The sequence below is a fragment of the Cryphonectria parasitica genome (genome assembly GCF_011745365.1).
Source record: "Cryphonectria parasitica EP155 unplaced genomic scaffold M406scaffold_8, whole genome shotgun sequence".
Classification (NCBI taxonomy): Eukaryota; Fungi; Ascomycota; class Sordariomycetes; order Diaporthales; family Cryphonectriaceae; genus Cryphonectria; species Cryphonectria parasitica.
Window position 1 is genome coordinate 1,255,988 of NW_024468916.1, and position 16,220 is coordinate 1,272,207.

At 54.7% G+C, this 16,220-nt stretch overlaps 6 protein-coding genes across 6 annotated transcripts; 4 read left to right on the top strand and 2 right to left on the bottom strand.

The window, feature by feature from the left end:
• Positions 1 to 1,957: 1,957 nt before the first annotated feature.
• Positions 1,958 to 3,542, top strand: M406DRAFT_281517 (zf-DHHC-domain-containing protein; the record flags this gene model as incomplete). Its single annotated transcript, XM_040918444.1, has 3 exons — positions 1,958 to 2,046; positions 2,146 to 2,915; positions 3,022 to 3,542. The coding sequence occupies 3 exons, from the start codon at positions 1,958 to 1,960 to the stop codon at positions 3,414 to 3,416; spliced, it is 1,254 nt and encodes a 417-aa protein (XP_040772471.1). The 3' UTR covers positions 3,417 to 3,542.
• A 194-nt stretch (positions 3,543 to 3,736) lies between these two features.
• Positions 3,737 to 5,117, bottom strand: M406DRAFT_64718 (uncharacterized protein; the record flags this gene model as incomplete). Its single annotated transcript, XM_040924891.1, has 2 exons — positions 3,737 to 3,764; positions 3,799 to 5,117. 2 exons carry the CDS (start codon positions 5,115 to 5,117, stop codon positions 3,737 to 3,739), a joined length of 1,347 nt encoding a protein of 448 aa, XP_040772472.1.
• Positions 5,118 to 5,497: 380 nt separating this feature from the next.
• M406DRAFT_342279 (uncharacterized protein) lies at positions 5,498 to 5,821 on the top strand (the record flags this gene model as incomplete). The annotated part of the gene is made up of 1 exon (XM_040921755.1): positions 5,498 to 5,821. One exon carries the CDS (start codon positions 5,498 to 5,500, stop codon positions 5,819 to 5,821), a length of 324 nt encoding a protein of 107 aa, XP_040772473.1.
• Positions 5,822 to 7,048: 1,227 nt separating this feature from the next.
• M406DRAFT_99819 (uncharacterized protein) lies at positions 7,049 to 11,586 on the top strand (the record flags this gene model as incomplete). The annotated part of the gene is made up of 8 exons (XM_040926475.1): positions 7,049 to 7,179; positions 7,218 to 7,254; positions 7,292 to 7,753; positions 7,805 to 7,854; positions 7,900 to 8,295; positions 8,344 to 9,304; positions 9,363 to 10,480; positions 10,552 to 11,586. 8 exons carry the CDS (start codon positions 7,049 to 7,051, stop codon positions 11,471 to 11,473), a joined length of 4,077 nt encoding a protein of 1,358 aa, XP_040772474.1. The 3' UTR covers positions 11,474 to 11,586.
• Positions 11,587 to 12,719: 1,133 nt separating this feature from the next.
• On the top strand, positions 12,720 to 13,435 carry M406DRAFT_29033 (family 5 carbohydrate esterase; the record flags this gene model as incomplete). The annotated part of the gene is made up of 2 exons (XM_040918896.1): positions 12,720 to 12,765; positions 12,900 to 13,435. Coding segments are annotated over 2 exons (582 nt in total), but the record flags the coding sequence as incomplete, so codon positions are not given.
• Positions 13,436 to 14,348: 913 nt separating this feature from the next.
• On the bottom strand, positions 14,349 to 15,808 carry M406DRAFT_347878 (peptidase family T4 protein; the record flags this gene model as incomplete). The annotated part of the gene is made up of 3 exons (XM_040922337.1): positions 14,349 to 15,059; positions 15,090 to 15,687; positions 15,789 to 15,808. 3 exons carry the CDS (start codon positions 15,806 to 15,808, stop codon positions 14,496 to 14,498), a joined length of 1,182 nt encoding a protein of 393 aa, XP_040772476.1. The 3' UTR covers positions 14,349 to 14,495.
• Between the last annotated feature and the right edge of the window lie 412 nt (positions 15,809 to 16,220).

Genomic DNA, 16,220 nt, shown 5'->3' on the forward strand with positions numbered 1-16,220 from the left:
ACAAGGACGCGGCGCCATAACATACCTTTTCTGCAAATTCTTGATAGATCTTGTTACCGCCGAGCTTTGCAGCTTTGTGCTCTCGAATGTGGTCGATCAGCATCTGGTCTTCCTCTTGAGTAAAGAACTTTCTGCCGATCCTTGGACGCTCTTCAGATGTTCCGCCCATGTCCCTCGCGACTTGTTGCTGTTGCCTTAGGGGGGAAGAAGTAGCCTGAGCAACAGCAGCAGTCCCGGCGGCACGGGCTTCGGCGGCTTGGAGTTCGCGGAGCTCTTCATCGGGAATATGGAGACGAGGCCTGTAGCGCAAGATTCTGAGCCAACGCTCTCGCCAGGACTGCCATGTATGATGCGGATACTAGACTGATGTCAGAGAACTTGATGGGAGGCCGCGTGCCGATCTGAGCAGGTAGGGACACTTACTTTCTTTTCGAGGTCCTTGTAAATGGAGTTACCACTGGTATGATTGATACCAAGACTTTCCTTCACCAGTACCCATTTTGTCAAGATCAGATCATCCTCGCGAGTAAACGGCGTACGACCTGATTTGGTTTGCTCTGCAGCGCCGACGTTTCTTGAGCTCCCCTCTGGTCGCCCGATGAGATAGTCATCCTTGTTCTCCAGGGCCCCATTCTTGACCGAGAACTCGATCCACCTGTAGGAGTATGACCCAGGAGGAGGTCCTACACCGGCCCTCCTGACGTGATCAGCAATCAACATGCCGGCATTCTTCTCCAAAGGCACGACGTGGCCGCCATTGTTCTATCAAAGTCGTGAGTATGGAGTATCAGGGTTACGGAGGAAGAAATCATATGTCTGACCTGGACTAGGTTCACCCATTTTTCTCGCATGGGGATACGGTGCGATAACCACAACTTGAGGTCCTTGAACAGATCGCCTTGGCCAACGCCGTTCGTCCCGTCGTATACAACGGGCATCTTGACTGTTGTGTGAAGCTCGCCAACCCTAACCCTGTTTGAGTGGCAGGAAGATAGAGACTGAGATGAAGTAGAGCCGAGATGAATCGATGAAGACTGGATACAGGATGAGAAGTGGGTGGTTGGTGGTGTTCGGCCTTGACTTGTACGTACACATAAGTGTGAAGACGGCAGGTGGGGAATTCTGGTGGGAGGCGGCGCCTGCTCTTTGTGAGTGTTGAGTGAATATATCGATAAAAAGATCAATTCATGACTCCGATACCCTCGATCAGAGAATAGAAATCAGAACATCGCATGGCTTCCATGCTCTGAATTAATAAATACTGTGAGAAATGCATCGAGACCTTGGGGCGGACAGAGCAGAGTCACAGGCAAAACTGTACCTGCGTGATGGCGACGCGTGATGGTGTTTAGACCCATCTCAGGTTGTGGTCGCGCTCTCATGCGAATTTCCAAAAGGGCCCCCACACTTAGCCGTGGTCATGTAATTATCGGGGGTTGTCAGGACATCCCTGCAAATCTTCTGTGCCCCTGCAGGCCCTGCTCCAGGGGGGGAGGTGGTACAGCAGCTTCGGTGGCTAAAATGCAGTGACTGACTCCAAGTTTCACAAGATACGAGATCCATTACAGAACACATGGTTATGTTGGGCATGATCTATGTTGGCTCACACTGGATGGGAAGAATCCTAGAAGAGCTCACTTGCTGACCAGGCTCCGAGCTGAGGTTGTCATGATTTCTTTTTCTGTTCACTTAGCTTCTCATGAAACTGGCCAGGGATGAGGAGGAAACACGTCAGCCTTGTGTCTTAGCTTTCAGCACCTGAGCTGGGCTTTGGATTCCTTCTTCCTCTCCCTTCTTCAAGCCCGAATGTGCTTGGTGCTACCAGGTGTTTTCTACTCTCGTACTCACTCTTGTCCTCCTAGTACTGCTTCTGTCGGCCTGGTCACACATATGTCCTTGTACATTTGCTTCGGACAATGAGACTAGTGAGAAGAGAGACATTCATCCTGTTGCAAGCATGGATACCCTCACTACCATCGTTCTTTTCATTCTATTCATCTCCTTCATGACATTTGTTGCCTTCTTCGGCAGACTACCAGCTCTCAGGTAAAGTTGTCTCCTCCCTTGAGGCTTGTGATTGTTTTCCTTTCCTCGGAGAACAGCAAAGCATACTTAGTGGACACATGACTGATATTTTTCACTCAGAAACACTCCCATAGCATGGCTCCACCGCTTCATGTGGGATACCCTCCCCAGTGCCGTGCTAGCCCTGGACCAAAAGGTCACAGGAGGCCGGCTGAGCTCATGCATGCGACGGTTTGGCAACCACATGCTCTATGATAGGCACCCAACTGTTCTCATCTTCTACATCGTCCTCCTCTTTGGCGGTGAGGCCTTGTTCATCCCAACTGTCTGGCCGCTCCTCAGCGCCACACAACGGCTCACGGTCACGATCTTCATCGCCTGTCCCTACATCTTCCTCTGGCTCTCCGCCACGTCTGACCCCGGATACATCACGCCTGAGAATCACACCTTCCAGATGGCCCAGTATCCCTTCGACTTCGCCATGTTTCACCCCGGTGCACACTGCCGAACCTGTCAGCTGCTGAAGCCCGCACGGTCCAAGCACTGCAGCATCTGCAAACATTGTATCGCCAAGTCGGACCACCACTGCATCTTTATCAACAACTGCGTCGGCGCCGGCAACCTGCACTGGTTCATCCTGTTGCTGCTTAGCACGGCCGTGCTCCTCACCTACGGGACGTGCCTGGGGCTGAGCCTGCTGAACCTCGCCATCAAGGTGCGGTACCCGGATTTCTCCATGTGGCCGCCCGCTGCGACAAACTACAACTGGGACACGTACTTCTTGCTATGGTCACACGCCCTGCAGAGTAATGTGGGCATGGGCGCCGTCACGTTGCTGATGCTGCTGACGGCCCCGCTCGTATGGGGATTGTGGGCATACAATATTTACAGTGAGTCAATAAATCTGCCCCTCTTTTTCCTTTCTTTTCTTCATTTCCCCCCTCTTCTCCCTCCCTCTCTTTTTTGAAGTTTCACTTGCTAACAAACCATGATCAGTGATCTGGGCGGGAACAACGACCAACGAGTCTCTCAAGTGGTCCGACTGGAAGCTCGACATCGCCGACGGCTATGCCTACAGGCGGTGTATGTCACCCACGCGTGAGAAGGACCTGCGCTTCGAGCCTGCGTGGACGAAATGGCCTGTCGAGTCGCAGCAGATCATGATCCACACGGACAACGGGCCGCCGAGGGCGGACAGCACCAACATCCCCGGCCGGGGAGAGTGGACTAGGGTAGTGGCGCTGGCAGAGGTGGACAACTTGTATGACTTGGGCTTCTGGGATAACCTCAGAGATGTGTTCTGGCCTCGGTATCGGTTTGCAAAGGGTGGTGGTATACCCGTGGGGGAGAGGGTCGACAGAGGTCGACAGCGGGAACGCCGCCAAGACTGACACGGAGCATAGAGTCATTCCAGTGGCCTGAACTTCACTGGTATAGTCGTGAAGGAACAGCATCCTCAAGACCATCGGGGGTATGTATGATTCCGTCTCGTCGAGATGAATGGCCAAAACCAGCATATCTGGTCTGAGCGTGCAACCTCTAGTCACTATATCCTTCTCTGTATGGCCCTTGCTTCTCTCTCTGTGTCCTGTCATGCACGGAATCGGAGATCAGAAAGAGGCCTGGCCAAGCTGCTTCCCTCTCCTCGGCCGCAATATAGCCAGCTCCATTGCCCTCATGGGGTCAACCGTCTTCTCCACCCTTCGAGACTTTACCCTCCCCCTGCCGACGTGTACCTTCTCCCCCTCAGCCGGTTGTGATTGTATCTCATACTTGGGCGTCAGAGACGGGGCGGCAAACACAAGCTGGTCAAACGGCACAATCTCGGGCTGCTGTACCTCGACCTTCCTCACCGGCTCCGCAACGAGCCCAGCAAGGCGACATATCGCTAATCTCGCACCGTCGATGCCCATGCCGCCCATCTTTGGGTCGCCAGCGCCGGTGACAAAGATCTCAGGGGTCCAGCCATCACTCTCAAACCAGTGCATCTCGCCCTTCTTCTCCACCTGTCTCATCTCTTCATAGATGTGCAGACACGCCTGCCTCAGCTGCATACTCTCCCGCCACAGCTCTGGATCTGGCTCGGTCACCAGCTTATCGGCCTTGGTTAGCACGACAGTCGTCTTGAGCCCCGCATCCCTCAACACCTCGAGCACCATCCTGTCTCCCTCTTTCACACCGGCGACCGCATCGATCAGCAGCACAGCACCGGACAGGATCTCCCTGCGGTTAAGGTATTTCAGGATCTCGTCTCCCCAGTCCGCTCTCGAGTTCATCCCGTACCCGGGCATGTCCATGAGCACAAGACTATGCTTAGGCATACCCTCGGGCTTGATGGACCCACTGCCCTTTTTCCTCCGATCCGCCCTCGCCCTACCCCCTTCCTTTTTCTGCTCCTGCTCTTCCCTCGTGAGCGGCTTGACGCTCGCGGGCGGGCCAAACCCATAGGCGTTCATCGTCTTGGTGCATCCTGCCTTGGCACTGGTGATGGCTAATCCCTTCCTGTTGGCAGCGTTTCCGTGCGCCGCCCCGGCCTTTTTGCCGCCGTACCCAGAGAGCGCATTGATCAGGGTAGACTTTCCCACGTTAGATCGCCCGAGAATGCAGACCTCTGGTATACGCGTGTTGATCGGAAGGTGGAGGAAGCGCGGGGCGGAGTAGAGGAATTTGGGGTTGCGGAAGAGGGCCGCCGAGCGGGTTATGTCGGCTGGAGGAGGTACGTCGGCGAGGAGCACGCTGGGCGGCGAGACGGGGGAGGGCGTAGGAAGATAGGAGAGTGCGGGTGGGGGGCCTTCCTCTGGATCGACTTCCTCGGTGGGGGGAGGGGACGAGGGGAGGTGTTTCTTCTTCGGGCGTGGTGTGGTAGTGGCAGCCTTCTTTGAACTCGAAGGAGCCTTACTAGCTGATCTGGAGGTGGATTTGGGTGCGATCTTCTTTTTTGAGGGCACCGTCCTCTTCGCATATGATCTGGTTTGCGACAGGCAAAGCGTCGGCGCAAGAAGCAAGGAGGGTTGGGTCAGGGCCGCCTGCAGCAGTATCGGCCGTAGGGCTGGCGGCATGGCCAGCAGGTTGGCGACGCCACGTGGGGACATGTTGGCATGCGCAGTGCGGCTCTGTCGGTCCCAGGTGGTCGGGTCAGGAGATGGGGAGGTGTTGAAGAGGTGTGGTTGTAGTCATCATGGGGTGGTGGTGATGTGATGGGGTGCGTGTGGCTTGTGTGAGTGTTTGCCGATGGGAAATTTCACTGTCGCGGCAAACATGACGTTCCCGGCCGGCAGTTTGGTAGCTTGCGGCAGGCGTCTTGTTGCTGGCCACCATCCCCCCCTGTCAATGCGATAATCGATAGCATGTAAATATGGGGCGAAACTTTGTCTGCTTTTGTCTGCCTACAAAGGCACTTTGAAAGAAGTGTCGATGTCCACAGCTCCTCATCTTTCCTCAACCAACCACATATTAGACAATTTCCACAACCATGTCGTCCTCACCTCCAAAACTACGATCACTTTATCGCTCATTTCTGCGTGAGCTACCACCGCGGTCCACCCTTTCCAGGGCACAATCTCCAGTCTACCAGCGCCTGCGCGAGCACTTCCACCCAGACAAGTCGCCGGCCCTCGGCGAGCTCGCGGTTGCGCAGGCAGAGCAGTACCTCGCATACGTCCGAGCGCAGAGGACTTACGTGACTCTTCTCGAGAGGTACAATCCTGGCATGGGCATGGACGAGGAGGAGCGAGTGCGGTTGACCGCGAGAAGGGTGGGCATGGATCTGCCCATTGAGTATGGGAGCAAGAAGTGATCCGGCAGACTTTACATGGATACTACGATACATCCTTGCGCCCGAAGCTCACACAAGCTGTTCTCAGTTGGAAGGTATGATTGGTGAGAGGTTGGCACTTGACATACGTGGTTTTGACGCTGACTTGAGATAGATTGTACTGAACTGGCTGGTATACTCAGCAGACAGCGATGAGAATTGATCTCACTAAGTGCCCCGCCAATTCGGATATGATGAAATTGGGGGTTTTAATGTTTTAACACTTTGTTGGCGGGCACTCTCACACATGCCTGGAGGAGTTTCAGTCCTGGTTAGTTTCCAAGGGTGCCTGCATTAGCTGCTGGTTTTATAGGGTATTCGACCTGCATGAGCAGCTTTATCATCATTTCAGCTAAAGCCTGAGAAGAATTATTGTCGAGAGCCATAGCATAAGAATGAAATGCAGTGTTGAAGGGACAACCTCGCTATTCTTATTGAAAACAAATTGCTGAGCAATGGTGCTAATCACTGCGGAATGAACTCCCAATGCCAGCTTCCCAGCTTGGCATCTCATGTGTGATCTTTGCCATACGGCATATGGAAAGAGGTCTATGATTTCTGTAAATAAAAATGACGTTGTGAAACCCTGGGGGCGCAGGTAGACAATGGGTCTCTGTTTGACACCTTGTCCTGGCATCAAGTTACAAGCCCTATGAATCAAGATTAAGCTCGAGTCACAAGAAATGCTGCATAGGTATAGCAAAAGACTCGAGTGCTGAGCGTATGTCCCCGTCCTCCTCCGTCCCCCCTTGAAAAAGGAGGGGCGCCTCTTTCCTTTTTTGTGTAATACAAAATCAAATAGTAATAAGAATAAAAGAGAGTCAATAGATGATGGGGGATTCGAGGCTGGTCTTCACATGCTTCGAGTTGTTGGTGAAGATAACGGCATCTCATCTCTCAGGCGAAACGAAGAAGTACAAGCTAATGCAGTTAGTGGGTGCGACAACGGCCTTCACAGGGCATCAACGCTAAACCTTACTGGGGCTCCCACCTGCTGGGAGCATGCCAGTGCGCGGCTCGAGCATCTGTAACGAGACGAAAGTAACCCCCCAAACCCAACTCAGCTGCGACATCACCAAGTCTCGACGACGAACCCTCGACCTACCTCGACCACGGCTCCCGCCTTCCCTCCGTCACCCGGTTCTCTTTGGCTTGCAATATCTTTCATCGAGCTTCAATTTCAATGCATGACCAGCAGATGTGATAACGATGTCTGGGGGCATGAGCCGCGCCGAGCGGTTCGAGGATGAGAAGCGACGTATCATCGACAGCTGTTTCAGCAAGAGAGAGGAAGATGGCTCCGGTATGCTCCCTATCTCTGCGTCTCCTTGTCGACTGCTGTTATCGACTCTCATGTGCTGATGACCTGGATAAACAGTCCAGGAAACGTATATTACACACCTCAGAATTCTCGAGTTCTCGACCAACCCCACGAGCCCCCCGCCACCGCAGTCGAGGAACCCCCAGTCAGAGAAGCCCCGTGTCATCATCGTTGCCGTGAGGAAGTCAGGCAGGGTTCGGGTGCACAAGACAAAGGAGAATACAAACGGTACCTTCTCGATAGGCAAAACCTGGAATCTCGACGATCTGTCCGCCATCGAGTCTTATACCGGGCCCAATGTCGCTCCTGACGCCCGCCAGTGGGCAGGAGACAATGGCTTTGTCGTTACTCTCGGCAAGGCATACTACTGGGAGGCCCAGACGGACAGAGAGAAGAAGTTCTTTATCGCTAGCCTGATCAAGATTTACGGAAAATATACTGGTGGCCGCGTCCCAGTTCTCACCAACTTCGACCAGCGCGAGCTTGACCAGGTGCTTGGCGGAGCTGCGAGGCGGACGCCATCTGCCCAGCAAACACCAAACTTGCCCTCACCCATACCCAACCGACCTCCGGCCTCTCCGGCAAGACCTCCTGTACCCCCATCTCCCGGGCGGCCACCTGTCCCCAACCCAGCCTCCAACCAGGCACCCAACGCCGTACCCAGCTTCGATGGCAATGGCTATGCCGTTCCAGAGTATGCTCGGACGCCGTCGCGGGGCCCTCTGGTTCCAAACAACAGGTCCTCGCCAGCGAGTCTTGCCCCTAGCATCGACTCAGCCCGGAACTTCCGAAGTCAGGATCCTGCCTTGCGACAGCGGTTGGCGGTTAACAATGGTAGTCAGGATTCGGTATCTATAGCGAACAAGAGCGGAGATGAGGGCTTTCGACCGAGGTCTCGAGGGAGGCCCAATGGCACCTCACCATACACCAATGCGTCCGAGCCTGTTCCGCCAGCCCTGGCACCCGCTTTCGTTCCCACGCCCAGCCCGAGCACAGGGAAGCCTCCAGAGCGAAAGCGCCCTCCTATGGATCCTTTGAGACCTACAGGGCTACCACCAGACGACAACCTTGTTCCTGCTCCCTTGAGCAGCACAACCTCACGCCGGGAAGCCTCGCGGGGACCGTCGCGGGAACAGTCGCGAGAACCCTCCCGAGAACTCTCCCGAGATCCTGTCGAACCGAGCTCGCCCGTCGCGCCGCCGCCGAGAAGTATTGAGCGTATGTCGCCGAGAAAGCCGTCGATGCGTTCTCAGCTCTCCGAAGCCACACCCCCGATAGACGAGATTACTTCCAAGCCGGTCGAGCCACCACCCAGACTCGACACTGCCCCGCTCAAACCCGATCCAAATGGTGCCAAGGTTGACAGCCCAGCGGTCCCCAGCCCGACAGTGCCTCCCTCTGCCTCAACAACGTCTGAGACCCCGACTGAGTCGCCACTGTCGCCCGAGGAGGAACATCGCCCTGGCCTAGGTCCAATGATCAGAGCGAGGAAGCCGAAGAATGAGCTGGCAGGGGCATTATGGAAAGCCGCGACAGCTGCCAGTGTATTCAAGCCGCGCGCTGGGGGAGCGGGTGAAAAGTTGCTCAAGGCTGCTAAGACGCAGAGCAATGGACCTGACGGCATCACCGCAGTCGTGCCTGCGCCTCCTCGGCCCGAACCCGAGAAGAAACCAGAATCGAGGCCAATGACGCCTGAAGTGCCCGAGGTAAAAGTTTCCAGGCCAGACACAAGTCTCTCGTCGAGTGTACAGGACCTCAAGACCGAACCACAGCCTGAGCCGAAGAAGACACCAGAGCAGGAGCTACAGGACGAACGCAAACGATCCATCGTGGTCGGCAACGACATGAGATACCTTACCACCTTAGGCGTTGACCCGTCGATCCTGGACAAGAAGACTGCACAGTTCACGGAGTGGTTGGATTTTTTCTCTTGGGTTCCTGGTGATAAAATGCGGTCCCTCAATTTTGATGACATGAAGATCGATCTCGACCGCGAGCTCAACAAGGCACAGGCAGGCGGATGGCTCGCTCGGTTCCAAGAGGAAGACGAGCGAGTAGACGGCATCAAAAAGGGTATTGATACCGCAATCGAGGAATGCGAAGAGCTGGATAATCTCTTGACACTGTATGGTGTCGAGCTTTCCGTAAGTGCATTCCCCAACGTTTCTGGGTTCTCGGTACTGAAACTAATACCCCTTACAGACGCTTCAAGACGATATTGCTTATATCGAGGCCCAAGGTCAAGGTCTTCAGGTCCAGGCCGCCAACCAGAAGCTGCTCAAGAAAGAACTTGAGTCTTTACTGGAGACGTGTGCTATCACTGCCAACGACCTGCAGGCTCTGTCAACGGCGCCTCTGGACACTGCGGACGGTGTCGAAGACGTTGAGACCGCTCTTGTTACACTGTATAAGGCTATGCATAAGATCGACCCAAGCATGGGTGGCAGCGATGCGATCAAGACAGGCGACGCAAGCAGTGACCAAGCGATCGACTTCAACGGCGACTATGCGAAGATGCGAATCGTTCAGGAAAAGAAGCAGATGTACCTGCAGGAAAGCGCAATATTCATGCAGAGACTCGTCGAGTTCATGGCAAGGGAGTTCGCATTGGCTTATGAGGAGGTGAGACGAGCACTCAAGGGCGCATTGCACAAAAAGATCGACTCGCACAATCACGATGCTGGCCGGGACCTGCTATGGAAGTACGAGGCGCTGATGCTGTACGCCCGGGACGTTGACCTGGATAACTGGAACCGATTGATCCAGGAGTATCAGGATGCCAGTCACCCGACCTATAAGATGGAGTTCCGGGATGCACTGGATTCGTGGAAGAGGAATGCACGGAAGGCCACGGGAGAAGAGGCCCTCCTCTTTACTACGGAGTCAGAGAAGAAGGAAGAAGGTATCGCCACGGCTGCCAGGAAACTCACCGTCAAGCGAAGCCAGACACTTGCCAGGATCCGGTCCCCGCTGGGCGAAAGCAAAGGTGATGCCAGCAAGAGCACGATCGACTTGTCACGAAGCTCGCCCTACGAGGTCTTCGCGGGCGTGCTCGAAGACCTGCTGCCACTGGTCGAGATGGAGCAGAATTTCATCGTCGACTTCTTTCACGCCACGACGCTGGAGCAGATCGACTTTCCCGATGCTGTTATGGCCGTCAGTCCTCGGGATCGTAGGGGCAATGACCTTAGGAGGCATAGACTCATGGAGCCCGATCGAGATCTGGCGCGCAGAGTTACGCGGTCGATGGAGGTGATCTTCCCATTCTTGGAGAAAGATCTAGGTAATCTAGTTGATTGGGTATTGGTGCAAAGCCCACTGTAAGTTGCCTCCTCCCCCTATGGTGGTCAGGGCCCGCAGAGCCGACGAGCAAGGCTGACATGTCTCATAGGCAAGGTGTTGGCGTCATGGCCAGCATTGAGCGAAAGCTCGCAGACATTGCGCAGTCCAATCAGGAGTTTCTGAACACGGTTCTGCAGAAGGTCCACGGAAACCTCACCGGCAAGTTTAAGCGATTTGTCGAAGACCAAATCCGTGCTATCGAAGAGACCAAGGTCAAGATCAGCAAGCGCAAAGGCGTCATCGCCTTCATGCGTGTTTTCCCGCCCTTCAGCATGGCTGTAGAGAACATGCTTGTCGGTATCGATCCCAACCTAAACGTCCGTCGCACCATCGACCGCGAATACGACCGCATTCTCAAGTCCATGTTCGACTCACTGAAGGTGATCGCACGAGAGAATCCAGCCATAGGCAACACAGCCAGCGGGGCTGGGGCAGATCCCGAGGATAAGGAGGCCTTGAACTACCACATCTTGCTGATCGAGAATATGCACCATTACATTGAAGAAGTCGACACCCATGGCCTCGAGACCCTGGAGAGATGGAAGCTGGCGGCCCAGGCCGAGCAGGATGAGCACATCTCGCGCTACCTGGACGCGGTAATGCGCCGGCCGCTCGGCAAGCTGCTGGACCAGATTGAGAACATTGAAGACCAGCTCAAGAACGGCAGGCCACCAGCTATGATCGCTATGCAGGCGTCCAACAACAAAGCGACGTTCGACAAGGTGCTGCTACACTATGACGCACGCGAGGTGCGCAAAGGCATCGAGGCCCTGCGCAAGCGCGTTGAGAAGCACTTTGACGAGAGCCCTCGTCTGGCGGGCATAATTACGATGACGTGCGAGGGATACTATGGGGAGGTGGACCAGAGAATCGGGAAGATCGTCACCGAGGTGTACGGCGGCGAGACCCTGGTGGAGTGGCCGCGCATGGAGGTCAAGAATGCTTTCAGAAAAGGCGAGACGAGTTTTTGATGGGTTCAACCTTGCATTTGTTTACACGACGACCCCCAACCCCCCAACTAGCGAGATACCATACCGTTACTATATCTTATCTGCATCAGGGAATTGGATCATGTCCCCTACTGGTTCCTCACTTTGGCCTTCTTCACCTGCTTCACTGCCTTCATGCATAATAACTCTTGAAAACGCTTGGGACATTCTCGATGAAAGATGTGAGTCTACATTTCTGGGCTATTTCGGCCATGCTCGCTCGTTCCGCTGGTGTACGCATAAGGGCACTGGGAGGGTTCCTGATTTTGCGCCCTTGGTCATTCTAAACCGTGGTCATGTAGCGCTATGAAAGCCAGGCTTTCAACTTGTCTCGCGACGATCGGATGATCACATCGACATGGGACGGTCCGGCGAATCTGCAACCCCAATGGTGGGTGAGCTAGGGGGGGTGCCAAGATGAAACACTCTACGTGCAGAGTAGCCGCCCCAGCGAGGCTGAAGCAGCTGCAGCACATAGCTTCTAACACCTACAGCAGCGAAATTCCACTTCGACCTTTTCAGATAAGCTTGCGACATGTGCGCTTGTTGTTTGGTGCCACAAAGGCTTAATTGTTGGGTGTATAGGATGGGAAGGCGAGCAACGAGGGTCGAGCTGCTCACACTAGATGCATTGTTTGAGAGTGAGTGCACCGCCGCAGTGATTTTGAATATACTTTCCGAGGTCGCCGTCACGAACTGTGGCCGTCCTTGCACAGTGCCTCGCTGGAACGCTTCAACATAATTGCGCAGACTCTCACGAGAACTCAGAACAGAGAGAACTGACCAAAAAGAACTACAAGTCTCGACCTAGTGATAGCTCGGCTGCTTCCACTGCTCAGGCGCCGCAATGCGGCCCTTCACATCAGCACTTCTGACCACGTCGATCCTGGTCTCAATATCACAAGTGACCCTCGCCACACCACAAGTCATCATACCACCCAGCCAGCATGACGAGAGAAGCTTGGACGATCTCTTTGGTGGAGCTGCTGCCAACATCAGCGGCGACATCTCGGACCTCCTCACCGACGCGGCTTCGTTGCTACAGAGCTTTATAACGGTGCTGGAGGACCTGCACAACGCCACGAACGAGAATGACCTGGTCGACTTGCTGGGCCTGGACGTACAAGACGCCGAGGATGACGATGCCGAGGATGACGACGCCGAGGATAATGACGCCAGCAGTGCAGTGACGAACGAGACGGTGGGTGCTGTGAGTGCGAATGCGACATGTCCTGGGATGGCGGTGTTATTTGCGAGAGGGACTGGCGAGCCAGGTATGTTTGCTTCTTCCAAGCTGGTGGACTATCATAATGAAGAAAGAAGAAGAACAAGGGGAAGGAGAAGAGTCCCCAGGAACCACAAAAAGGTTTAGAGAGACTGACTATCGATCTTTTCTCGTCCTCCACAGGAAACGTGGGCCTCTACACCGGCCCGTCCTTCTTCACCGCGCTCCGGAACTACGTGAACGGGAGTACATCGGTCGCGTTCCAAGGCATCCCTTACCCGGCCTCCATCCCCGGCTTCCTGGCAGGCGGTTCACCATTCGGCTCGGCAGTGATGGCCACGCTCGCCAACAAAACGGCGGCAGCCTGTCCCAACACCAAACTCGTCATGTCCGGCTACAGCCAGGGCGCCCAGGTCGTCCACAACGCCATGACGCTCCTCAGCAACGGCACGCTCGCCGGCTACACTAACACCACGACTACGACGACCACCACGACGGCAACAGCAGTCGACTCTCGCGTCGCCTCGGTCGTGCTCTTCGGCGATCCGCTGAACGGGACCGCGGTCTCGGGCGTGCAGAGCGGGCGGGTGCTGTCGCTTTGTAATGCCCAGGATGACATCTGTGCTCAGCATGGGGATGTGGTCACCTTGGACCATCTTACGTACAGCCAGAATGCAGCGCAGGCGGCTATGTTTGTGATGCAGAAGAGCGCGCTGGGGATGGCTAGTGATGACGCTCAGAACCAAGGAATGGTATGTCCTTTTTTTTTTCTTTCTCTCTCTCTCTTTTTTTCTACCAGGACTCAAATATTCTAGACCCTCACAAAGATTAATATGTGCTGACATCAACCTCCTTTAGGGCAATGTACCGACTGTGAAGACCACAGATGCGGTAAATGGGGGCATGCAGATCGGAAATGGGGCAAGTCTACCAGTAACGGGGTTTTTTGAATTGGGAAGGGGAAGACTGAAAGAACGGACTTCCCTCGAGTAAGACGATTTTTCCTTTCTTTGTTTAGTTTCTTTTGTTGGATGGTTAGAAGCGTGTGTATATATATATATATACCCCTGGGTCAATACGTCTGTCAGGATCTCATTTCTTTAGTTGCTCTCGAGCTGGATACTCCGAGAGCAGGGCATAAAGGTCTGTAAATACTTTTCAGCACATAAATCTATATGCTCAGCGTGGATTATCTACTTCTCGGTTGGTTTTTTTCTTTCTTCTTCTTCTTCTTCCTCCTCCTCCTCTCTTGAAACGGCTCACCTCGTCATCCGTCACAGTATGTCAGGAGTCTGCTCTTCCTTCTCCATGTCGATGATGCCAAGAATATGCCCCGACCAACCTCTTTACTTCTCGGTCACCACTTTAGGTCCATCTCCAGCTCCTCCTCTTGCAAGACCGGTCATGGTCATCATCGCGTCTAGCTGGCACTGAGTGCCATCTAAGATCCAGGTCACGGTACGTAAGCCAGATGAGATTTCCAACAGTGTCTCCTGCTGTCAACGGGTTTGTGTCATCGTCATATCGCACCGTGGGGACAATGTTGATCCTCAAGGGGAGAGTGAGCAATGGTCCGTCGCGAAGAGCGAATGGCAACTTTGGCCTTATAAAATGGACTGTAATCATGTAATTGTACAGTAGAATGATAATTCAAACTGTTATGCAATTGTCACATGGAAATAGAATTGCATATTTGAGAATACATTCCCACTAAAGCTAGCACTCGGTCGACAAGACCCAGAAAATGTCCAGCTTCTGTTTTCCCTTCCAAGTACTTTCTCAGTCCTCCATGATACCCTTCAGCTGCTGCAGGTCAATGGCCTCCACCTTGTTCCCCTTGAAGCCTGTCGTCGTCTGCGCCATGCAGATGGCATTGTAGATGGCCTCCTCGGTAGCATCAGCAGCCGCCTCGAACAAGGCATTAATACTCTGGTCATCCACCACCTCGATCCCCAGCGCCCGCGCCCTGAACGGGTCTACAGACCTGCCGCCCGCCGTCACAGTCTGCACAGGGATCTTATTCGCCGTGGAGAAGGCCAGGAAGAGGTCGCCAGAGGGGTTGTGACCATACCCTCCTACCCTGGCCAGCCCGACGGTGGCCCTCTTGGCCAGGCGCTCGAGCTGCGTCGGGTGCAGGGGCGCGTCGGTCGCCAGGATGACGATGATGCTGCCGTCCTTCTTGTCCTTCTCCCTGTCGACCACGGCCTGCTGGCGCAGCGCGGCGGTGTCGTTGTCCCTCTCGCGCTGCTCCATGATGAGCTTCCCGACGGGGACGCCCGTGACGCGGAAGTCCCTGAGGCGGCCGTAGTTGGCCTGGACGAGGGCGCCGACGGTGTAGGTCGTCTCAGGAGGAGCAGCACCAGCAGAGTCAGCACCAGCAGTGCTCGAACCCAGGCCCGGGACGACGCGGCTGCTGGTGCCGGTGCCGCCCTTGAAGCCCTGGCAGAGCATGCCGGTGCCTCCACCCGTGCAGCCCTCCAGGGTGAGGTCTGCAGAGGCTTTGGCGATGCCCTCGACGACGTGTTCCGGCTTGACGGCGAAGGCGGTCAGGTCGTTCAGCATGCCGTCAAAGGTCTCGGCGACGACGGGCAGCAGGAACCAGTCGACGCTGTGGTCGGCTGGGTCGCTGTGGTAGCGGATGGCGTGGTCGTAGACGCCGCGGTAGGCCTCGCCCACGGAGAAGGAGTTGGTCAGCACGATGGGCGAGTGCAGGAGGCCCGTCTCCTGCAGCCAGTGCGAGCCGGTCATCTCGCCGGAGCCGTTGAAGCGGAAGACGTTGGCGTAGACGGCATGGTGGAACCAGTCCTTGTGGGGAAGAATGACGGTCACGCCTGTGTTGACGGATGGGTTGGAGGCAGGCTGGAGGGTGGTGGTGTGTGTCAGGACGCCGGCGACGTCGGTGATGCCATTGAGAGGGCCGGTGGGCCAGTGACCTATCTCGAGGTTGGGGAGGAGAGTGCGGAGGCGCTGTCTTGGTAGCGGGTCCTGCCGGCTGTTGTGGTCTTTGCTTGCGCCCGAGGAAGTTGACGAGGATGTCATGTTCATTGGACAAGATAGTGATGCTGTGAAGACAGAGAGACAATAGAGGACATGATCAGGAACAGGAATCAATGCCTTTTTGTACACGATGAGACTATTATGAGAATGAAGACGTCTCAACGGCGTGACTCATTCCACGGCGTGCAACATGGTGTGCAGTGCACTATAAGCGCAAAGATCTCCATTGAGGAGATTTGAGATGGTGGTAGCAGGATCATGCTGTAGAACGAGACTGTTAAATTGATGTACCTGAACGCAGATACTGTGGTATAATCACCAAGTAAGTTTCTTAATGTCACGACCACAAGGTTGTTGCCTTTTGAGAGTAAGTACTTGATGAATTGAATACTTACTTACTTTACATGGCAAGGAAGTAGTGGAAAGCACAACGCTCCTTCCCCTTTTCATTCTAACATTTAATAATGAGCAGCAAAATAATTCATCATGACAAGGACTCATTACAGT